The 23297-nt window shown below is 40.8% G+C and overlaps 1 protein-coding gene across 1 annotated transcript; it reads right to left on the bottom strand.

The window, feature by feature from the left end:
* Positions 1-12299: 12299 nt before the first annotated feature.
* Positions 12300-20567, bottom strand: kcnk1b (potassium channel, subfamily K, member 1b). Its single transcript, XM_040001211.1, has 3 exons — positions 20077-20567; positions 17173-17568; positions 12300-15068 (listed from the first exon to the last, which is right to left on the bottom strand). Exons 1-3 carry the CDS (start codon positions 20429-20431, stop codon positions 14812-14814), a joined length of 1008 nt encoding a protein of 335 aa, XP_039857145.1. The 5' UTR covers positions 20432-20567; the 3' UTR covers positions 12300-14811.
* Positions 20568-23297: the final 2730 nt, after the last annotated feature.

Here is a 23297-nt window from a genome sequence, read left to right as displayed (position 1 = left end):
TTGGCTTAATAAGGATATGCGTGTGTAAATTAAGCAACACATTTCCCCCGTCCATCCATCCATCCATCCATTATCCATCCATTTTCTTCCACTTATCCAGTTCAGGGTTACTGGAGCCTATCCCTGCTGTCACTGGACAAAAGGCAGGGGACACCCTGGGCAGTTTGCCAGTCTATCACTGGGTTAACACAGAGAGACATATAGCGCCACTTAAAACTGATCAGTTAACCTAACCCCATGCATGTTTTCGGACAGTGGGAGGAACCAGCATGATCACTTGGAGAACATGTAAACTCCACAAAGAAAGGTCCCCAGCTTTCTGGTGGATTCAAACCCAGGAACGTCTTGCTGTGAGGTGACCCATATTGCCCCAGTATGTTTTTGTTTTTCTCCTTTTTAAAGTGACAAGTCTTTTTGGTAACTTTGTTTTGTAGTTTGTGATCCTAATAAAGGACTCAGAAATCCTCTTAGAATGTACGCAGTGGTTTTCATGAATGCAACAGGAGAACAGATTTAATTGTGAGAAGCACAGGTGTTACTGGTGCATTAATCATGAATCCTCGCTGTTCGAGTGTCCTAGAAAGAAAGAGAGCAAGTGAGCCAGCGAAAAATGGAAATCAGCTAAGAATTTCTCGATTTACACCTTCTCTTTTCCACTGAGGTCTATTTTCTTAAGGCGCATTTCTCAGTGGACCTTGTGAATGACTGCAAAATAAAGGACACTGAATCCAAAATTACTGTTCTCCCTGAATACAGGGTGCTCCTGGAAAAGTAGCAGCACTGATACAGTGATAGAAAAGTAGTCATAGATTTTCCCATCCTTCAGCAGAAGCTCAATTTGAGCTATTTTCTGTTCTGCACGTTATGAGCTTTGATCTACTTTCTCACTCTTTTGTGTTATTCCTCTTTCGGTGTCCAGCTTCATACCATTAAAAAAAAGAATGATGCAAAGCCTGTCTCTGCTCAATATCAATATTTAATGCAACATTCAGCCTGGAAACAGTGCGACAGGCCACTGCTGATTGGCCGATGATGAGAGTGAAGACAAACCCTGAACCAGTAAAAAGGTCACACTTATTACTGTGCATTTAAGAGGATTTATGGACATTTTACATTTCTTATCACGCTGTAGTTTGACCGAGGAGCATTTTGGTTTGTTCTAATGAAAACAGACATATCTATTTCTCCATCGCTAAAGAAGGCATCATCTGTTACACAGTTATTTCAACCAGCAGGGCTCATAACTTTTATGAAGGCAGCACAGTAGAGACTCAAGGAAACAAACTAAGAGCTGCTGAGAGGCTGAAATGAAAAACATTTATCTCCATTTAAAACTACATACGTTTCAAATGAGGCTGTCCTTGAAGAGTTGTGTCTCAGAATGGTTCCCCCAGCACTCCTCTGTTTAAGTTCCAGTTCCAATAAATTAGTCGCCTCCAGTCCTTAAAATTTTCTCCTTATCTATTTTCCATAAGAAAAATAGGACTCTAAGCTAATCAAGCCCTCTTCAGGTGATTCCACTGCACTCAGTTGCTTTGAGAAAGCACGGCTGGTAACATCCCAGCTGCCCTCCTTTGACTTGATTTGGATCAGTGTGCTGCCCACTGGCACATCTGGTTTCCTCGTTGTTTATTAAAAGTCTTTTGTCTTTTTTGTTTATGGTTGGATGCTCGAGACCACATGGTGCAGAGCAGATCTGGTTTTTTGACAGTCTTTCCTGATGCGTTCAGAACACACAATCAGAACAGAAACCAGCACGTATCACGAAACATATGTTCTTTGTCTCTTATTCCTCTTTTCTTATGTATGAATCTGCAGTGCAGTTGGATGCTGGAGACCACATCGTGCGGAGCAGATCTGCTTTCGCAATTTGTGCTAGTACGTCCACAAACGATCGAAGCAGAAAGCATTTTACATCACGAAACATATGTTTATTTTGCATGCCTTCGTGTCTGTGACGCAAATGCAGTCTGTGTCCCCAGCAGCAGAGTCACGCCATCCTCTCTGTTTCAATATGTTCATTTTCTTTGGTTCTGTGCAGAGTTTTCTTTGTTTTTCCAGTTGTGGTGAAGCTGTTTGTTTTTCTTCCCCTTTTGTTTGCTGTCAGTGATGAAATATCGTTTATATCACTAAACAGTGGGTACGCTGCACCATTCACTTTGTCTCTTAATGAATGCGTGCGTGATGTAATTGAATATGGCTTTCTGGTGGGATCTCTTCTGAAGTTCTCCACTCCTCCTTGAGCTAAAGCTCGTTTAACTTGTGCAGAGCAGTCTCTGAAGAAACAGCTCTTCATCTTCCATTCTGATGCACATGCAACTTCCTACTCATTTTCCTGTAATGTGTTTTATCTTCTAACATATCCTCTCTCTGGAGTGATGTGCTGGCGGCATCTCACAAGTTCCTTTGATTGACCTTTAATGTACTGCTGCAGGAAACTGTACCACTGACACTGTTCTCAAAAGCATTAAAAAACAGATGACATTTTGACATTGGCGTCTCTCGTTTTTGTTACTGTTGAAAGGCATTATTTGTGGTGCACTGAACGTTGTTTTCATGACATTTAAGTGGCATAGGCTCAGGGGAGCATGGACTGATGTGCGATTTTCTCCTTAGGCCTTGTTCTTTTTCTCATTCCGAGTGGTCATATTTAATTTCCTTTTTGTTTCCCTGAGTGCTTTGTTATTAATCGTTTCCACTCTGAGATCTTAACACATCTAGTCATGTGTGCTGCAGTCTCTGCATCCAGTCAAAGCTGCCCCTTCTTCCCAAGAAGAATTTCTTGCGGCTCAGTTATTGCTGTAACAATTTCTGTTTCGTCATCAATCCTGCAGAGTCAGCCTCTCCCCTAAAAGATTTGCAGATGACAAATTAGAAGCAGCAGATTTTCTTCTGTGATCTTCTGTGATCTATTTACTCTGCTACCAAAATCTGACACGCATCGTTTCACATCATCAGGGGTGACTGTGGCTCAGGAGTTAGAGCATGTCACCTACTGTTCAAACGGTTGGTGGTTCGATCCTCGTCTGCTCCAATCTGTGTTCATTCTAATGCATCCACTGGAGTGTGAATGTTAGATAGAAAGCATTTGCATTAAAAAAAAAAAGTGATTGTGTGAATAGCTGAGTTAGAATATATAAGAATGAGTCCATTTACCATCATCTTGAAGGTTTAAGTTTAAAACTGGAATGAATAAAATAGATAAATATATTTATTATCATTTAATCAATAACTATTGACTTTATCTGTCTGTTGTGTGAGTGAATTAGGTGTATTTAAAATATAATTTACATAATCATAGCTATGAAAAGAAGTTATGAAACAAACAAAGTAATATGGTGGACCACTGACCGTCTCTCCCACACCTGTCGAAAGCAGATGTAAAATATTCTCTGATTTTAAAACCCTGAATTCTGTCACAACTTTTGGCGGGACCCCTGTAGTTCCAAAGGCCTGTGTTATTTCTTTAGGATGCAATTGTTATTCATCTGCCATTACTGGTAAGGCTGACACACAGCTGGAGAGAAGAAGCAGATTCCTGAAGGATTAGAGTTCCTGCTGATGCTACTATGCGTCAGCATCATGGACCAGTGTGCCGCAGACAGCACAGCGCCGATGGGACGAAAAGATTGGCATCAACCGTCTTCTTTTTCTGGCAAAACTGAACTGCCCTGATTTCCATTATTAGATATTCTCTTTTTACTTTTGCTGACAAACAAATGAATAAAGTAGCCACAGAAAGTTCCCTCTGTGTTGTATACAGTCAACAAACAAATGCCTCTATAGATTCAGTCAGACAGCAGTCATTCAGTTAATGGCAGAACTTTAGCCTCTCCCAGCTGAAACACATTATTATGTCCATTACAGCCATGTTAGTATTATTGATAGCTGGTCACAACTAATCGCCCCATGCTGCACAAGGAACACTTAGCAGCATGCTTCAGGTCCAGAAAGGCGTATGACAAATGGCTTCATATTTATAGCCAATTGTTAATCATTTTATTCATTTCTTCTTTTTTTGCAAGTTGTGGGGAGTGAGGATAGTCTGCAAATCAGAGCATTGTGAGGTTATTGGATAAGTTTAAGACACACTGATCATATCAGAAATTTACATGGCAATTAGTCAGCTTTCTTTCTTCATCTTCTTATTTTTTGATGGCAGTTGTGTTGTTAAATGCATCATTTTGTAACTTTTGTCATCTAATTAATGTCCACAGCATCTTCTCTACATCAAATCTCAGTACACAAATCCCCGCTCTCTAATGACAACTGGCAGCCTTAAATATGTTCAGCTGTCACAGACTAACCCATTCTTCCACTCTCAGGTAAATTCTTAAATCCCAACCTTCCACCACAGTATACAATATATCAATTAGAATAAATAAATACATAAATATTCTAAATATTTCACACTTTAATTTTACACCAAACCCAATATTATAAAAACCCAGAAACCCCAAGCACAAAAAGATTCACCACACTCTCTTTACCAATGGTCTCTCCCGGAACCTCTAAATGGTGTCTGGACCCCCGGGGAAACATCTTACGAACAGTTATTTGCACCACTTTTATTCCTAGATTTCACACACACATTTGCATTAGTTTTCCTTACTGGTAAACCTTAATCACAATCTCAATCACCATTCTTCTCTCCTGACAGACAACCACCACATTCCTTGATGAGGAGCAGCTGTGCAGGATCTGAAATAAGGCTACCAACTGATTTTAAAATTCCCAATAAATAGGCAATAAATATTTAAACTTCTTGTGTGCAAATCCATGCTTAAAGTGCAATGCTAAATAAAGTGCTTGATAAGGTGTGTTTAATAAAGTGAAAGGTGTGCTCTAAAGTGCTATACAGATAATATAATATAAATAAATGTAGTAAGGGAGTCCTCCTCCTTACAGGGATATAAAGGAGGAAAACACAGAATAGGAGCCCTCTGCTGTTGCTTCCCCAAAAGTTTCTTTGTATTCCCTGGGTATTCATATCTATTTAATCTGACTGCCAGTATATGTCATGGGTTTTTTTCATCTCCTATGAAAACCAGAGCAGATTACAAATAATTTCTCCCAGTGCCTGCACGAATCTTGATGTGAGCTCAGTCTTGATGTCCTCCAAAAATCACACTCCACAGAGATAGTTTTTCACTGCAGAATAGCTGTGAGAGAACAAACGCCTGTGGCTACATCATCCAATTAGCATCTTTCCTCTCTTCTCTCCTCCCTTCTGGTACTGTCAGTCTGTCTCCCCTCTTATTCATTCAACACATAGTTAACTGGAGCAATCTGCAAATGTCTTTACATATACACAGCAACTGCAACCTGAAAGACATTGCTTGGTGTGATTTTAATCAGTGGTATCAATCTTGAGTACCTTTTAAGTATAAATAACACCCACTGTATGTCAGTAAAATGAACATGTTGTGTTTGCTGTAGCAAATGAGAGCAGTTGCAGACTTAGCAGTGGGGAATAGTTGTGCTTGAGGCCTCTCGCGTTCACATTGTCCCAGTGTGTGTGTTTGTGTGCCTGAGCGTGTGTTTCAGGATATAAATAGAGTTGCTCCACCATCAGAAAGCGGTGCTATAGGGTAGATGCCAGTCGTCGCCTCAATCTAGCCCAACCCACCCCTGTCCTGCCTGACCCCTGAGTGCCGGCACTGTGAGCATATGAGGACCAAAATTGTTCTAAAAGCAAACAAGATGAAATGTCAAGCAGTATGCAATATATGACTGGGTGCTACTACAACAAGTTTTACTTTTAAGTTATGTGAGAACGAGTGTTTAATTTAAGCTGGAACATATCAGTCTTAAATGACGTGCAATTAACACCAGATGAGGACTGTTAAGAAACAAACTTTACATGATAGGTAATACTGTCAGGATGAGACTTCATATCTGGTTGTTTGGATCTGGATCCCTCAGACAGCTTCCCGTATGCTCATAAATCATGTTAAAAACAAAAAGGTGAAATGGCAATGTTAATGACAAGAAACTGCTGGTAAATTTCAGTCAAGTGTGTAGAGATGAACCTTCAGGGAATGCTTCTGTTCTGCCCCGTTACATTCTTGACTGACAGCCCGGCTGCGTCTTCTGACAATCATACGTATGTCAAAAGACGCAGCCAGCGTGGGTACAAATTAATAGCAATAAAAACCACACAAACTGAAACAATGGATGAAGCATCTTAACTGGTAATAGGCAAATACAGAGGGGAAAGTGGAGCTTTAGCCAAAGATGGAAGCTATTTGGTCGGAGTATCTGGAGTCTGGAGTGACTCCAATCTCATTTTGCTGTAAGCACAGATGTTGCTTGTGCATGCACAATGCTTCATTTTCAGTGAGGGGGCGATCTCGCTACTTTTTATTCAGCACTGTTTTCTCTGTGTTGGCAGTTAAATGTCATCCATAATTTACAGGCATTATTTAACAGCGGAGATGGAGAATTTGATTAAAATGAAGATGGACGGACGGACGGACGGACGGACGGACGGACGGACGGACGGATAGATAGATAGATAGATAGATAGATAGATAGATAGATAGATAGATAGATAGATAGATAGATAGATAGATAGATAGATAGATAGATAGGACACAGCTATTCCTGTTACAGTTTGAAGACAGATAATTGCACTCTCACAATTGGCTTCGAATAAATACTTGCTTCGAGCGTGTATTCTATATTCATGGAGTTAATAACATGGATGTCAGCTCATTGGCTGCTGCAGTGAGAAGTGCCTGCATGTCAAAGTTGGTTACACTTCTCTTTGACATAAAACAGAAGCACTGCACAATTAAATTGACTTTCCTTAGCTAGGAAAGTCTTTCCTGCAGCTTTCCTGCAGCTAGGAAAAAAAACAGCAACAACAATAAAACAATATAATATGTAGGTAGGATCGATGGTGAGGCTGGAGGGCATCACAAAATCACGGACAAACCAAGATGCAAAACAAATATTTCAAGAGTTTTGCTGTTTGCTTTATATATTTCATTGTATCAGATATTGTCTGGTCCTAAAGCCTCTATATGTTATGCAAATTCACATCCTTTGCATGATATTGTGGGAAGATTTTGATTGCAATCTTGCGTCTTTCAACAGCTACCAATGTCCTTTCTCTCATAAAGTTTCCCAGGAGCCTAACTATTGTTTTTTTTTTTTTTGCTGAAATGAGAAATAGTTTCAGATTAATCACTTCTTTCAGATCCTGCAGAGCCTCGTATTCACCTCCAGCTTGAATTACTGGCAGAAACAAAGTGTGATGAACACCCATATCCATTTTTAAGGTCATAATGGTGCATTCAAGCATCAATATATATATATATATATATATATATATATATATATATATATATATATATTAGGGGTGCAACGATACACAAAATTCACGGTTCGGTTCGGTTCGATACCTTGGTGTCACGGTTCGATATTTTTTCAATACAAAAAAAATGTTCATGCCTTTTTAATTTGTCATTTATTAAAATTATAAATATATATTTTAACTCAAAAGTACAGTTTTTAAATTTAATGTTGCTGAAACAAAAGTAATTAAAAAAATAAATATATCACTGTGATTGAGTAATCACTCATCTTTGGAAAAGAGAGTTTATTACAGAGAAATGGGTCTTTCCAAAATAAAAGTTATACTATACGCTTCTTCTGGGCTATATTCTCAGCAGCATATTGTAGCGGGTCAGGGCTGTTCGGGGTTCTGTTTGTATAGTTATGTTTTGTTTATGTTGCCATAGTGACGGGTGACACCCTCTCGCTGCGACGGTGTGTCCTTCCGGGGTCAGAGGGCGCCCTGTGTGTTGTTGTTGTTGCTGTGCGGTTGCCACGCTGAGCAGTTAGCTAGCGGCAGTGTTCTTCTGCAGATGTCAATAAACGGCTGTGCTCCCTGGCTAGCTCACGGGAAGCAAGACCAAACAACACCCCCGTCTCCTCGTTGTCTGAGCTCGCCACATTGGTGTCAGAAGTGGGATGATGGTGGCACCCCATGTTCTGACCCGAGTGACTTTTCCCCCGCCGGTCGTGACCGGCCGGTGCGCCAAAAGAAGGCACCTGGACATTTGCAAAGTGAAAGCAAAAAACAAGCGCAAATTCAAACGCGATTTCAATATGTCACATATTGACAGTGGCTCACCGATGCCAATGACATAATTACCCAGCTACATTTCCGAAAGAATGCAAAAGCATTGACATATATTTTTCCTTCCTACAATAGCCCGAAGGGCAGGGCAGAGATAGATTTTGGTAGCTCGACTGGAAAAATCGCTAGCCCCGGGATGTCGGGCTAGCGATTTTGCAAGCCCTGTGTTACAGGCATGGCCCTTTAAGGATGAAGCCTGATGGGAAATGTATTCGGGATGTGTGTTAGCGGGACTGCCTGGTGTGTGTGTGTGTGAAGAGAGAGAGAGCGGAGAAGGGGGAAAAGTAACGGTTAGCTACAGAAGAGACAGAAAGAAAATAAATAAAAGGAATATAATAACTCCCTCGACAGCCAGAGTTGTGTCGGCGATGCTCGCTGTGAGTAAACTGTTTCAGCCCACTGTACGCGGTGTTCGTGCCTTAGAGAAGAAATAAAGTTCGGTGAAGCAGTTTCCTACGCCTCCTTCGATCTTTTTGCTAGCTGAGTTGACCTGTATAGTAAGCTGTTGCCGGCTACGAGTCAGTTACGGAACCTTCAAGTAACTGCCAGAGGTTTCCTTACTACGGTTCGGGGCCGCGGATCTGGCGCGGTAACACCTGTATCTGACTGAGGAATCACTCATCTTTGGAAAAGAGAGTTTATTACAGAGAAATGGCTCTTTCCAAAATAAAAGCTATACTATACGCTTCTTCTGGGCTATATTCTCAGCAGCATATTGTAGCGGGACTGGGCTGTTCGGGGTTCTGTTTGTACAGTTATGTTTTGTTTATGTTGCCATAGTGACGGGTGACACCCTCTCGCTGCGACGGTGTGTCCTTCCGGGGTCAGAGGGCGCCCTGTGTGTTGTTGTTGTTGCTGTGCGGTTGCCGCGCTGAGCAGTTAGTGGCAGTGTTCTTCTGCAGATGTCAATAAACGGCTGTGCTCCCTGGCTAGCTCACGGAAGCAAGACCAAACGACACCTCTGTCTCCTCGTTGTCTGAGCTCGCCACATTGGTGTCAGAAGTGGGATGATGGTGGCACCCCATGTTCTGACCCGAGTGACTTTTCCCCCGCCGGTCGTGACCGGCCGGTGCGCCAAAAGAAGGCACCTGGACATTTGCAGGACTTTGTGTGGGGCAATGGGGTCGTCGGGGACGACTGACCCCTTAGGTGGGGGCTATGTAGCGGGTCAGGGCTGTTCGGGGTTCTGTTTGTACAGTTATGTTTTGCTTATGTTGCCATAGTGACGGGTGACGCCTTCTCGCTGTGCCGGTGTGTCCTTCCGGGGTCAGAGGGCGCTCTGTGTGTTGTTGTTGCTGTGCGGTTGCCGCGCTGAGCAGTTAGCTAGCGGCAGTGTTCTTCTGCAGATGTCAATAAACGGCTGTGCTCCCTGGCTAGGGAAGCAAGACCAAACGATACCTCCATCTCCTCCTTGTCTGAGCTCGCCACAATATTAAACATATCAGGTCCCCATAAGGAGAATCATGTGCTAACGGCTGTCTAAATGACCCGGGTAAAGTTTGTAGCATGCATGCTTGTTGTTTTTGTCTGCTTCCACTTGTCTTTGCACTAGGATGATGTCGGCGTAAATGTGCAGTCATATTCGTTGTGTTCCCACTAGTGCTGTCAGCGTTAATCTCGTTGAAATGACGTTAACGCCACAACACGGCAAATCTCCATTAAGGAGCTACCCCTGCGTGGGGCTAGACGGCTAACATGTTAACGAGCTAACTGCGCGCTGACACACTAGTTCCCACCCATGTAATTGAGCATTGCGTGGCACATCCAACATACTGTTTTACTTTAGTCCATGACCAAAATAATTCCAAATGCCAGATCTGAATGAGGGTGGGGGAGGTTCAATTTGCCATGTTGCAAGGAGAGCTTAACTTCTGTCTGCTAGCTTGCCCTGCTCTCTTCCTTCTGATGATGCTGTCTGTGTTGAGCGCTCAGTGGATCTGCGCTAGACAGTGCAGCCTAGGCGGAGTAGTCGAACGCAGATTCACTGAGCGCTCAACACAGACAGCATCGTCAGAAGGAAAGTTGATAAAATAAATTGCAAATTTTGTATTGTTCGATACATATGCGTACCGAACCGAAAGCACTGTATCGAACGGTTCAATATCGATACGAGTATCGTTGCACCCCTAATATATATATATATATATATGTGTATATATATATATATACACACATATATATATATATATATATATATGTGTGTGTGTATATGTGTGTGTGTGTGTATTTAAAAAGCCTAGAAAAGACCCTGTGGTTATTTGTTCTGCTTTTTACTTTCCAATTCCTCCTACACAAAACCAGCAGAAACTGACTGAAAATTTCCCCTTCATATAATCATGTGTTTCTACAAGAGAACACAGGTGTCGGGGCACATTTCCTATGAGCTAACACTTAATTTTCCTGTGTTTAAATTTTATAGCATTTTGCATGAAATGCTTCTCATGGTCCTGGGTCTTTGAACAAGTGTTTTTGAGTTTATTACAACTTTTGTTTATTTATATATTTTCTGTTTGAGTTTGCTTGGTGGTTATATTTGCAACTTTATTTATTTGCTTAGGGAATTTACTCGTAAGTTCTTACATCCTCTTTGCATAACAGTTTAATTGTTCCTGCAGTGCTTTTTGTTCCATCCACTTGTGTCACTTCCCCTATATTAAGTTCGCTTACATGTTTTTGTTTCCCTGTTTAGTTATCACTTCCATTCTCTCTTCAATCACTTGTGGCAGTTTTTTATTTCTCAAATCAAATCAAATCAAATCACTTTTATTGTCACATCACATGTGCAGGCACACTGGCACAGCACATGCGAGTGAAATTCTTGTGTGCGAGCCCCACAAGCAACAGAGATGTGCAAACACAACAACACAAACGAGCAAAATACAAGAATGGCCAACCTGAAACTAATAAATATATGTACAATATATAATAGTGTATGCATTTCTGGATGTGTATACTAAATATTTTCCTACGTGTGTGTGTGTGTGTGTGTGTGTGTATACACATTTTTACAAATTAAATAGTAAAAAAAAGAAAAATAATAATAATAATAATAATAATAATAATAATAATAAAATATATAAAATATACAGAGTTGAATATGTGCAAAACAAGTGGCATTTATATACAGTGTGGAGTGCATAATGTTGAAGTTCCAGTAGTGAAGCTGAGGTGTCTATGACGTGTTCAGCAGTCTGATGGCCTGGTGGAAGAAGCTGTCTCTCAGTCTGCTGGTACGGGACCGGATGCTGCAGAACCTCCTTCCTGATGGAAGCAGTCTGAACAGTTTATGGCTGGGGTGACTGGAGTCCTTGATGATCCTCCCCTTCTAGGATCTTACGTTTAGTTTTACCTTCTCTCCTGTGTCGTTGTCTTTGATTACTATCACCTACATCTCGTTACCCAGCTGTGTTCACTTACCTCCTTAATTGCTGTCTTGTGTAAAGGGAGGTCAGTGTCCCCTTTAGTCTTTGTCACATCGTGTTCTCCCAGCTATCCAATCGCCTCTGCTTATCCATTTCAGGGTTGCGGGTAGGTGGCTGTAACCTATCCTGGCCGCCGTAGGCTGAGAGTTGCCAGCCTGTTTTGGGGCTAACACAAAGAGACAACCACTGATACTTGCATTCACACCAACATCCAATGTAGAATCACCACTTAAGCTAATCCCAATAACTGCAGCGGCATCCCGAGAGAACTCACACTGACATGGGGAGACAATAAACTAGAAAGGCTCCAGCCAGATGGTGTATTTGAACCAAGGACCTTCTTGCTGTGAGAAAACAGTGCTAACCACTGTTCTCAACCAGCTGCTTTGTACTTTAGATTCAGTTAGCTTGCCCAACTTTGTGTTGGATTTTGTTAACTTTGTTGGCTTTGGACATTGCAATTGCAAAAATAAAGGTTAGTGTTTTGTTACATTTTTTACACTTTTTAAAAACACGACTTTAAAGTGTTGTGTTGCATTTTTGTTGTGTTTAATTGTGCTTAGTGCCAACATGGACAGTTTCCAATTTCGTTGTACTATTGTACTAAGTATGACTGTGAAATGACAACAAAGAGTTATCTTATCTTATCTCACTTGTGTCATCCTAATAGCCAGCATTTTGGTCTGTACTTTGCAATTCATGACACAAAACAAAACAAAGAAATCCAATTAATTAATAACAAACACTTTATTTAAGACACACTTTTACAGTTTATTTGTTTCTTATTCCTATGCTGAAATGAAGTTCATGTAAAACCTTGATACACAATGGTATTCATGACAATCGTAGTCTTGCAACACTAAAGTACTTAACAAGAAATGTGAATCTATAGCATCCACCACTGAAGAGATATGTACAAAAACTCATGAATACAAATACTCCAAACATGCCATTTCTCAGCATGAATAAATAACGTCAGTGTACTTCCATTTGTAATCCTTCATACAATGTTTATTCCCGAATCAAAGCTAGAACTACCTCACCTGACAGCCTTTGCCTTTGATATAACATGTAGGATCAAAGCCTTAGCATCAATTAGCTTAATCTGTCTACAAAGCAATTAAACATCTTACAGTAAAAATAAGGCGAGTAACCCCCAAGTTTCAAGTTCTCCTTCTTCTCCTGAAGAAATCTGAACATGATCAGTGTTTCACAGTTCACATGAAGGACCAGACTGGCATAAAAATAGAAAGAGAGAAAACCACTGATCTATAGAACACACTGTTGCAGATCAGTGAACCAACTCAAGTGGTAATCTTTCAGGTCATGACACCTGTATGCACTGTTCCAAACAAATGAAACTGAATTTAGAGTCAGCAGAGGAGTCAGTTTTTCTGCACTCTCACGGGGCTTTAAATGTCATGTAGCAAAATAAAAAAAAGCATTAAAAAACATTACATTCAAAACCTGATGAAAAGCTGTAACCTGATGCGAAAGACGAGGTCAGAACTTTATCTCCATAAAACAGATTGTACCGGTGTCACCGTTCACAGAAACGGGAGGTGCTGTGATTGAAAACGAGGTTTTTCATTACAGCAGCATGCGTCACTGTTTGAGCGGTCGTCTGTTTGCACCAAACAGATTAGAGGACGGATGAGGACCATGAAACTACTGTATCTGACATAACACTTTCCCTCAGTCCTAAAACTCGCTCATTTAAAGTCACTTAATTCGATTTAAATCTGAGACAATGGATAAAAACTGGGATTTAGCTGCGCTCCTACTCTGGAGTTCATAATTTCCTCTTTTCCTATTGCACCGTGTATAGAAATGAATTGCTTGAATTAATTACCGAGAATATTTTGTAAACCTTCCCCACTTAATATTCAAAAACCTACACTTCTTAATTCAAACTTTGTACATACGCTAAAAAATGTGCTGTTCAACACTATTCTTTTCTAGCTTAGAGCAACTCTCAAGTTTTACGAAGTATCCATGAACAAAAAAAAGTCTTTCCAATAAAAAAATTTAAAAAATCTAAGGTTTTCAGGAATTCTTGTACTCGGGTCCTTGTGCAAACTGAGCTCTCTTTGTTGAAGGTAAAATGCCACGGGTCAGCCCTCTGCAGTTCTCTGTTCGAACCGGGCTAACGTCACATCCCTTTTCAGACACTTTAGCACACGTTAAGCCATTCAGATGAATCAATAAATTATAGTGCTTGACACAGTAACAACTCCCAAACAGAGCTGCAGCATGAGAAAATCCACAAATGTTTTTCCCGATGTAATATGACAATGTGGAGTGCGACCGGAATATTTAACACCTCTATGAAGATGACCCAAGCAGACTTAAAAAGAGAAACAACATGCTTGTAAAGTGTTTCTAATTGGAAGTCCGCTGGGGGAAAAAAAAAAGCCTGTTTTTTAAAAAGCTTTCTCAAAACGATCATGTTCTCAGGATGTATTCTGATGTCAACCTCATAAATCAATCGTGAAAAACATAATATGCAACGAAAACAGGAACCTGAAACTCAGCAGGAGCCAATTCAACAGCGAGGAGCGCCACAAACTGTGCCGAGCAATAATCTAATTTGACTTTTCAAAAAAACAACTTTTAAATAAAAATCTGATGACACGTTTCAAGTAAACAGCTTAAAATAATTAGTTTCCTTTTAGATGTATCAACATCACTTTGAATCATCTTCACGGCGTGGAATAATTGGAGGTGTCACATTTACATTTTCAAACATTAACCTGATTATGTACATTCCACATATCTGTCAAGCATCTCTATTTACAAGATGCACACATGTTTATGTACTATTTTAAGACAGACAACAGAGATTTGTCCTGCATTTTAGCTAAATTCAAAAAAGCCTAACTTTGAAAGTATTCCTAAATATGCAATAAATAATGCAGCTTTCAATGGTGCCGAGCGTCTGTAGGACAGAAATACAGCAGAAGGTTTTTTTCTCTTTTATCACTGCCTCTGTATTTATAGCCACTGTTACAATATTCATTTTCTGCCTTATTAATATACATAATTTTAATCTCTGCTGCGTAACACTATTGTCAGTATTGTGGTTCACTAAAGGAAAACGTTTGCTTGATCTGAGAAGTCTCTCTTTTTTTCTTTTACGACTAAAATTTGCAGGGCTGAGTGTTAAACAAAGCCTACAGCTAAGATCTACTCATTCTCTCTGCCTCACTTCTACATTTTCAATCCCTTAATAAGTGAATTTTACTGGATCATAGGATCGTCGTTGGGAGAGGCCAGAGTCGGGACGCTAACAAACATCTGGGATTTGTCCTGGCTCTGGGTTGTGCCGCTGTTGGACACCGTAGTGAAGGAGAGTTGATCGTGTTCCAAAATGGCGAGGCGGTCGACCGGCTTCTCCTTCTTCAGGTAGAACATTTTCCTGAGCTGCTTCAGTTGTTGCAGCTCACAGAAGGTCTCCAGCACCACTAGCATGACTATGAGGCCCAAGATCAGGTAGACTGATGAGACAAAAAAAATAAGGATTAGGAGGCATATGAGTAATGATCTGCAGTGCTTAGTGTAATTAACACCATATTAAAAGCATTTTCTTTCATCCTGATGTGAAATCACTTCCCCTGGATTTAAATAGAGGTTTAAAGCCTGACTTAATCTCATACCTGCAGCATATTTATCATTTATAATGCAGCATATTTTTTCAGCATGGTAGCTGCAGATGATGTTTTGCTACTTGATACAAACCCAGTGGATTTACTCATAAACACTGTTGTTTTATGGATCAACACAAGAGGGCAGTGCAAACCATCCATGTTAACAAAAACATGGAGCATGCTTTAGAATGAAACAAAGAGAAAATGGAAAGGATAGTGTAACACTAATAGTTGGTGGTTTTTTCCATATCAAAACAGAGCCTGGCATTTGTAGGAAATGCTATTCTTTACTGTTTTTATTAGTTTAAGTAACAGCATTTTCTTCAGCCTCAAGTAGGGGCAAAATGCACACATACAGAATGCACTGAATAGGGCAAAATCCCGAGTGCAACTCACAGAAGGAGTGGCTGCTTAACCCCAAAGGCAAGACTGAAGAGATTTTAGCAAATGAGGTAGTTTGTTCAGTATATACTAAACAAAACGCCTGCTGTTTTTTAGTTGTTCCACTTACATCACAATGGTAACACAGTTATGGTCATATCACTTCCGATGCATGTAATTCTTCACAGAGGAAGTTGTACGAATGTGTCTGGAGCCATTCATGCAAACAGACACGTTCTGTTCCTGCCTCGTCTCCTCCTACAGACTGGCACATTGTGCCTACAAATTGACGTCTGTTTTTCTCTCTCTCTGGCTCTCTGACCACACACCCACATCACAAATGCTGGAGACAGTCGAGTGGAGTAACATTTGACATTCGTGTGCACGCACTCCCTGCCGAGACTCTATGGGTTTAAACTGAGTTTCACTTTTTTGCACTCTTAACTTTAACGGTGCTGCTAAGAATATGCTGCACAAGACAACCAGAAAATGCAGGCAAGACCTTCCTGCTGTCTCCAGTAGGTTATCGTCCAGATTTAAAACTGCTCTAACCTTGTTTATTAGAATAACTAATATGGCTTTAAACACATAAAAAAAACATGCATATAACTGGCAATTTTAACTGAAGGTTTTAAGAAATTGAATGTGCAGACTCAAGTAGAAGGCAGTGATTACTTCTACTTTACTGTAGAAAAAGCTATATCCTAGACACCACGTGTATATGGCCCTTCTTTGATGATGACATAAAACCTACAGCTGCACTGTAAATCCTAATGTGTGTGCCTGTAATTCTGATGCATGCACTCACAACACGGCGCATGGTGTAATTTTCACAAACAGGTCAAAGATAGACCCAGCTAACTGTGTCACAAAGAGGCAGATCAAAGTTGGCCATATTAAAACCCGCTAAAAGTGATTTTTCTCACATCGGAAAAATAACAGCATTCGTTCTGACACATTTGCAATTTAAATGAAGCGAAGCCTGTGAGCTAATTTGGGCAGGCAACTGGCTCACCCACACATAACACTGCTCTGCTTTCATCGTACCAAACACGCCCTCCTGATCTGCTGGTCTATTTAAACAGCATAAGTTCCTGTCTCACCCTCTGACGTGTTAGTCCTGTTGCTGCCCTGCATTATCTGCTGTTTTATCCCTTACACCACCCTCAATTTAATCCATCCGTGATAATGAGCTCAAACTCTGGCCGTATTCTACAGCTGTTATTTCCAAATGAGAGTTGAACAAATAAAGACAATCCCTTTAGCATATGTTACACATTCTGACACTATGTGTGACTTGTTGAGGCTCTTTCCTCACTTTATAGCTTAATTAGGAAGCGAGTGCTGTTTTTAAGTGCAAACAAAGCAGGTCCTAGTTTATGAAGGATGTTGTAATTTTGAGGAACAGAGACACTAAGAACGATACCGTAATCCAAAAATGTATTTTCTTAATAGTGATTAGACCAAAATAATAGATCTACAGAATAATTTAGTTATATAATATCACTAAAAAACCTCTGATAAGAATCAAAGTGGACAGTCAGCTACTAACACTCTCAAAAGCGACACTCACCAGTGATGCCCACTTTGTAGAGCTCCCTGAACTTCTGATTGGCAGCCTCTCCGGGCACGTAGTCTCCGAGGCCAATGGTGCTGAGCGAAATGAAGCAGAAGTAGAAGGACTCCAGGAAGTTCCAGTTTTCTTCCAGCGCCGAGAAGATGGCAGCAGGGATAAGGAAGAAGCAAGAGACGGCCAACATGGCGAGCACAGTGGCATGAACAATGGCCACCAGTGGCTTGGACAGGCCCCAGTGTGTGTGGATGTACGTGATCGGCCTCCGTGTGCTAAATACCATGATCCGTTGCACCACAGCAGTGAGGAATAGAAGGGTGAAGGGGATGCCGATCACGGAGTAAATAATGCAGAAGGCCTTCCCGCCGTCTGAGAGTGGTGCTGTGTGCCCATATCCTGCAGAGGAAAAACATTACGACCATCAAAAGCTGCAGGATAATGTAGGATTGCAACGCTTCTGTAATCACTGCTATAAATCATAGTCTGTTGTTCTTTCTCCTGCCACGTCAGGTGTGACTGCAGGAAAGAACCATGCAAATATTTACCATGAAAGGCGATCTGTAAATGCACTGTAAGATTGTAGCTTGTTTGTATTTCATGGGAAGAGAGCTCAATTTAACTAACAGCAACATCCTGCATCACAGTTACTGAGTAAAACAAACATTTGGAGGATATAAAAGTTACGACTTCTTTTTTTAGTATTTTGTGGCACGCAACAAGTTTCCTTTATTTTTTTAATGCAGTTTGTCTTGGACTTCAATCTAAATTTAAGATAACTGAACTTTTTTTTTAAATTTCATTTAAAAAAGTATATATATGAGCTAATTTTGACTTTTATAGCAGCAACAGATCTCAAAAGTCTGAAAAGTGAGTAGTATTTTATTCCAACTAATTACATTATTTGGCAACAGGTAGGTAACATGCTTGGGTATAAAAAGAGCATCTTATAGCGGCACAGTTTCTCAGAAGTAAAGATGCAAGAAACTGCATCTGTAATCTGTGGAACAATCTCAGAATAATGTTCCTAAACGTAAGACTGTGACGACTGTAAACATCTCATTATCTACACAGTACATAGCGTCACTAAAAGAGTCTGAAGAAGTCTCTGTGTGCAAGAGACAAGGCTACAAATCAGTAGCAGACTTCTATAATCTTCAAGCACTCAGGTGAAACTGCAATAAAAACAGGAATGATTTTGTTGTCACAATCACTGAATCTGCTCAGGAACACTTCCAGAAATCATTGTCTGAGCCAAATCTCATTTTGTAAGTTTGTAACAAACGTAACAAAAAAATGTTATGTTTAAAAAAAAAACAAAAAAAAACATGGACACTGGATCCTCTGGATTACAGAGGAGAGGGACCATCTGGCTTGCGATCAGTTCAAAAACCTGCATCTCTGATGGTATGGGGGTGCGAACCAGTGACTATGGAATTGACATTGTGCACATCTGGGAAAGCACCACAAATGCCAAAAAAGTATGTCTCTGCAGCTGGTCTCCTCCAGATGTTTAGACTTATATTAAAAGAAGAGGGGAGGCTAAACAGTGGAAAACATGGAACCTTTGCGACTTTTTGCAGACATGTTGCTGCAACCAAATTCAAAATGAGCAACCATTTTTCCTAAAATGATGCATTTTTAAACATTTTATTTTTTCTGTGTTTTATTGTGAATTAAACAGGAGCCCATGAGATTTGCAAATTCCAGTTCCAGCATTTATATTTTAATTGCGCTTTATATTAGTATGCATACAGTCATTCCTACACCTTCTCTGCAGCCATGTTTCTGTCTGCTTAAGCTTTATCAGTATCTGTGGTCTAGTTTAAGTCATGCTGAACAACTTTGTGCTGCTTTTTCTAAACTTGCATTGGTGTGATAACATACTAGACCTAAAAAGAGGCTGAAAACACAGGACTACCGCCTCACAACATGCAAATGATAAAACTGTTTCCTTGTGACAAAAATCCCAAATAGTTCACCTCCACTTGTTAGTTAGCAGCTACAGTGTAACTACATCACTTCAGAATAAGACCTGCCCTAGGTAATACCATAATTGTCACTTCACATCTATTGAGTAATGTGTTTTTGTAAGGTAACAAAGGCAACAGAAAATATCCAACAATAACAGGGAGTGTCTGAAACTGAATGGTAAAATGACACGCAGGCAAAAACGCAAACCTCAGTCAGGTCCTGTTTACAGTCATCAGTTCTGTTGAGACTTAAAACAAGATAATGCGATAATTTTTTCCCATTTAGGAAGCAACTGGGGCACAGGGTCCCTTTACTACCGTGTATGTTGTAACCTCACTGCTGCCAATCTGTCAGGCTAAAGTTCTTCCTGTGCGCTGACTGATCAGCAAGGCAGGCGTGCCCTTTGTGAAGTTATCCGGGAAAAGAAATACATGACTTCTAACTTAACAAAGCTATTTCTTACACCTTGGAAAAAGTGACAGAAAACCACGTGTGTGATGCACTTGCCTAAAGCAGAATATGTGTGGCTGTCTGGGAGGGTTAAGGCCTGCTTCTACAGCTATAGCTGTTAGAAGAAGATATTTAAATTTCTATCGCTAGCTGTAAATATATATATATTAATAATAATAATGGATTGGATTTATATGGTGTGTGTGTGTGTGTGTGTGTGTGTGTGTGTGTGTGTGTGTGTGTGTGTGTGTGTGTGTGTGTGTGTGTGTATTGCAGCAAGGGTTGCTCTTTTAGAGTGGGTTAATGTGTGTAAACGGGGTTTCCGGTGTCAACATAAACGCAAAACACAAAAATTATATATTTAAAAATATAAAGTCCCATTTGTACTAAGACCCGTGGTTTGTGTGGCCTCGTCAGGCGCCTTTTCTGCGCTATTCTGCGCCATGCTCGGCTGCAGCATCACCCGGCCTGCCCAGGACCTACCTGTGGTGGACAGCACCGTGCTGGCGAAAAACAGCGCTGAGGTGAAGTCCCAGTTCCAGTTGGCCGATGCGTTATTGAGGATGGATACCCCGTAATTGCTCGCCTCCAGCGCCTTCCTAAGAAACTGCTCCAGCCGCTCCTCGGAGAGGCAGTCATTTTCCTGGAGGAACTGCTTCTTAATGGTCCTCAGATCCTGCCGCAGGAGGTCTTCGTAGGGCAGCTCGACCGATGAGAAAACAACTGCGCCGAATATGAGATAGAGGAGGTAGCCCACCACCAGGGAGACGAAATACCACGTCGATTTGTGAGTCTGTATCAAACGCACACAGGAATTGCTGGCTAAAGACTGGAGCATTTTTAAGAGGTGTATCACACCGGTGTGATACTAAGCTACGTTTGTCTACGGTGTTAATTTGACCGTCTAATGTCCTAAATTGACAGCATATATCCTACACGCAGGGATGTAATAGAGACAAAGAGCAAAACGAGGAACCGCTTTCCCCTGACTGAAACCTGCCACTTGGTGCTTTCAAGTGCAGTCGGTAATCTCGACGTAATATCTTTACAAAAATAGCGTTTATACTACAAACGCCTATCGAGTTGGTACGCTGTCGTCACTGGAGATCCTTTGGATAGATAAACCCCCCAAAAGGCACATTGCTAAGAGGCTGACTCCTAATCTAAGCGTTTAGCTTTTACTCAGTGGGGGAAAATCCGAGCTTCAAGCGCTTCTGAAGGCATCAAATGATGTGGCGACGACAAAGGGCGTGTGACGCAAGAACTTCCCCTTTCTCCCCCAGCAGGTAGCCGAGCCTGTCTTTCGATTTCTAGTCAAAACAATCGAGAGACGTCAAAAAAAGACCACAGATGGCTGTCATGTTGGGTAGATGAAGAAACGCCCCAGTGTACCCACAGGGGGGCCTGGGGTTAACTGAGGCATGGAGACTCAGGTCCCAAACGGCTAAATTATTATTGGCCCAGTTCTGTGACAGCCAACACTTACTTCTGTCCTACATACAGAATGACGGCCCATTGCTGGTCCACTCCTGGCTGCCAGATCTCAATCACATGAACTGAGGTTTGTGGTGACACAATACCTAAAATATCAAAGTTAAAGCTAATGCAGGTAGAATGGGTGTTACATCATTGTTATTAAAAATGAAACAAGAATATTTTGGAAGACATAACAACTAAATATGTCAGATAGAAGTGATATATCCAATATGTTCCATTGTAAATATATATATATCACCATCAGGCAACATACAGTCGAAATACGCAAGGGCGACTACATCACAGTTGTACTTACTGAAGAGTGTTCTTTGCATTGATGACATAGAAAGGAAAAATACTGAGTCAAAGGTGTGGTATGGTTTACAACGATGCATCAACAGTCATTATGCATGGATTACATCTGCTTTTGTTTCTTTAAAGTTACCTGCCCTTCGAAAATATGTTTTGCGTTACTCGAAGTGTTTTCCTGTCACACAGCATTTTTTTTTTAAAGTTTTTCAAGTGTTTAAAAGTTTTTGCGGGATTGCTTGTACAATACACCGAATAAAATCAGATTATATAAAACTCTTCACTTTGTTTCCAACGCCTGAGCAATGAGTAGCTAAATCTTTAATTGCTTCTCTTTTTCCACAGAACAGGGGAGATCCTGGTCACGTAACTGAGACCGATGGGAGAGGAATGACAATAAATTATTTATTAAAAGACTATGCAATTAACCTAGGTTAACACAAATTCAAATAAGAGCGCCACCTATCCAAATAAGACCGGTAGAGCACCCAGATTCCATTTAATTTAACGTTTTCCATTGTACCAATGGAAAAAAATTACTAGATTTACATGTACTTAAATTGCATAAAATCATTATTTTGGGCATAAATAGTTAGTTTTGAGTGTATAAGTACTGAGAACTGTGCACCCAGTTAAAATTGGCATTTCTGATAGTCACTCAATGTTATTCCTGCACGAGGGCTCAGATTTTGCATCATACACACTTTGTAACAAGTGCAGGAATTACATTACATGATAGTGGACACGAGGAAGAAGAGGAGGCCTCATCAGCCGCTGTTAATCCAGGGCCTTGAAGTGGAGAGGGTGATCAGCTTTAGGTGCCTGGGTGTCTACATCTCTGAGGACCTCACCTGGTCACTGAACACCACACAGCTGATCAAGAAGGCTCAGCAGCGGCTGTATTTCCTGGGGAGGCTGAGGAAATTTGGTATGTCGGCCAAGATCCTCAGCAGGTTCTACAGCTGCATTGTGGAGAACACCCTGACCAGCTGCATCACTGCATGGTACGGCAGCACTACTGCTATGAACCGCAAACACCTGCAGAGTGATAACAACTGCGGAGAAGATCATCAGGACTCCACTGCCCTCTCTGCAGAGCATCTACCATCGCAGAGTCCAGAGGTGAGCTGCCTCCATCCTCAAAGACCCCACACACCCCCAACACGGACTGTTCACACTTCTGCCCTCGGGGCGGAGGTTCAGAAGTGTGAAATCCACAACATCCAGACTCACTAACTCCTTCTTCCCCACTGCCATCAGGCTCTTGAACAGCTGACCTTTTTTTGAACAGTAATAATAAAAATCTTTTGCACATCAAGTCATCCTGCAAATTAAGCCAGCATATTAAGCTAAAGCTCTTTTGCACATATCTCTGTTTCACATCTCCATATTTTGTCTGCTTTTCTGTCTTCATTTATTTATTTGTACTATTTGTATTTATATGTTCTATTTCTATTGTATATGTTAATCGGCATCTGTGGATGGACAGCAAAGAAAGAATTTCATTGCACAGAGAAATGCCTTTTTGCTTGTGACACATGACAATAAACACTTTGAATCTTGAATACAGTTGCATACATCCAATCTCCTAATAAAGCATTAATTTAAAAGATGAATTTATATCTTGAGGCTCCATGTTGTGTTTGCAAAATAAAAATATTTAACTACAATCTGAAATACAGCAGGGTGTTGATGCCTTGAGTTAGCAATATGTAGATAACATAATTATATCAGCTAGAAAGTAAACCGAGTGACAACCTTTGTACTCAGTTTGAGCACTCAAACCACTTTCTATTTGCAAGTCTCATTCACACAATCATTTTCCTTTACATCTAAGCACTTTTTCTTACATTCACACACAAACTCACTCTTTGATGGATGCAGTGGGGGTAACTTGGGGTTCAGTATCTTACCTGAGG

The sequence above is a fragment of the Simochromis diagramma genome, unplaced genomic scaffold (genome assembly GCF_900408965.1).
Source record: "Simochromis diagramma unplaced genomic scaffold, fSimDia1.1 OVJJ01000421.1, whole genome shotgun sequence".
Lineage (NCBI taxonomy): Eukaryota > Metazoa > Chordata > Actinopteri > Cichliformes > Cichlidae > Simochromis > Simochromis diagramma.
The sequence above is the reverse complement of the archived record's forward strand: the minus strand, read 5'-3'. Positions and strand labels throughout refer to the sequence as shown.

Coding starts and splice junctions, on each gene's coding strand:
- kcnk1b (XM_040001211.1), bottom strand. CDS start 20,431: ATGCTCCAGTCTTTAGCCAGCAATTCCTGTGTGCGTTTGATACAGACT. Junction 17,569..20,076: donor CACGGTGCTGTCCACCACAG/GTAGGTCCTGGG, acceptor TTTCCTCTGCAG/GATATGGGCACACAGCACCA. Junction 15,069..17,172: donor CTACAAAGTGGGCATCACTG/GTGAGTGTCGCT, acceptor TTGTCTCATCAG/TCTACCTGATCTTGGGCCTC.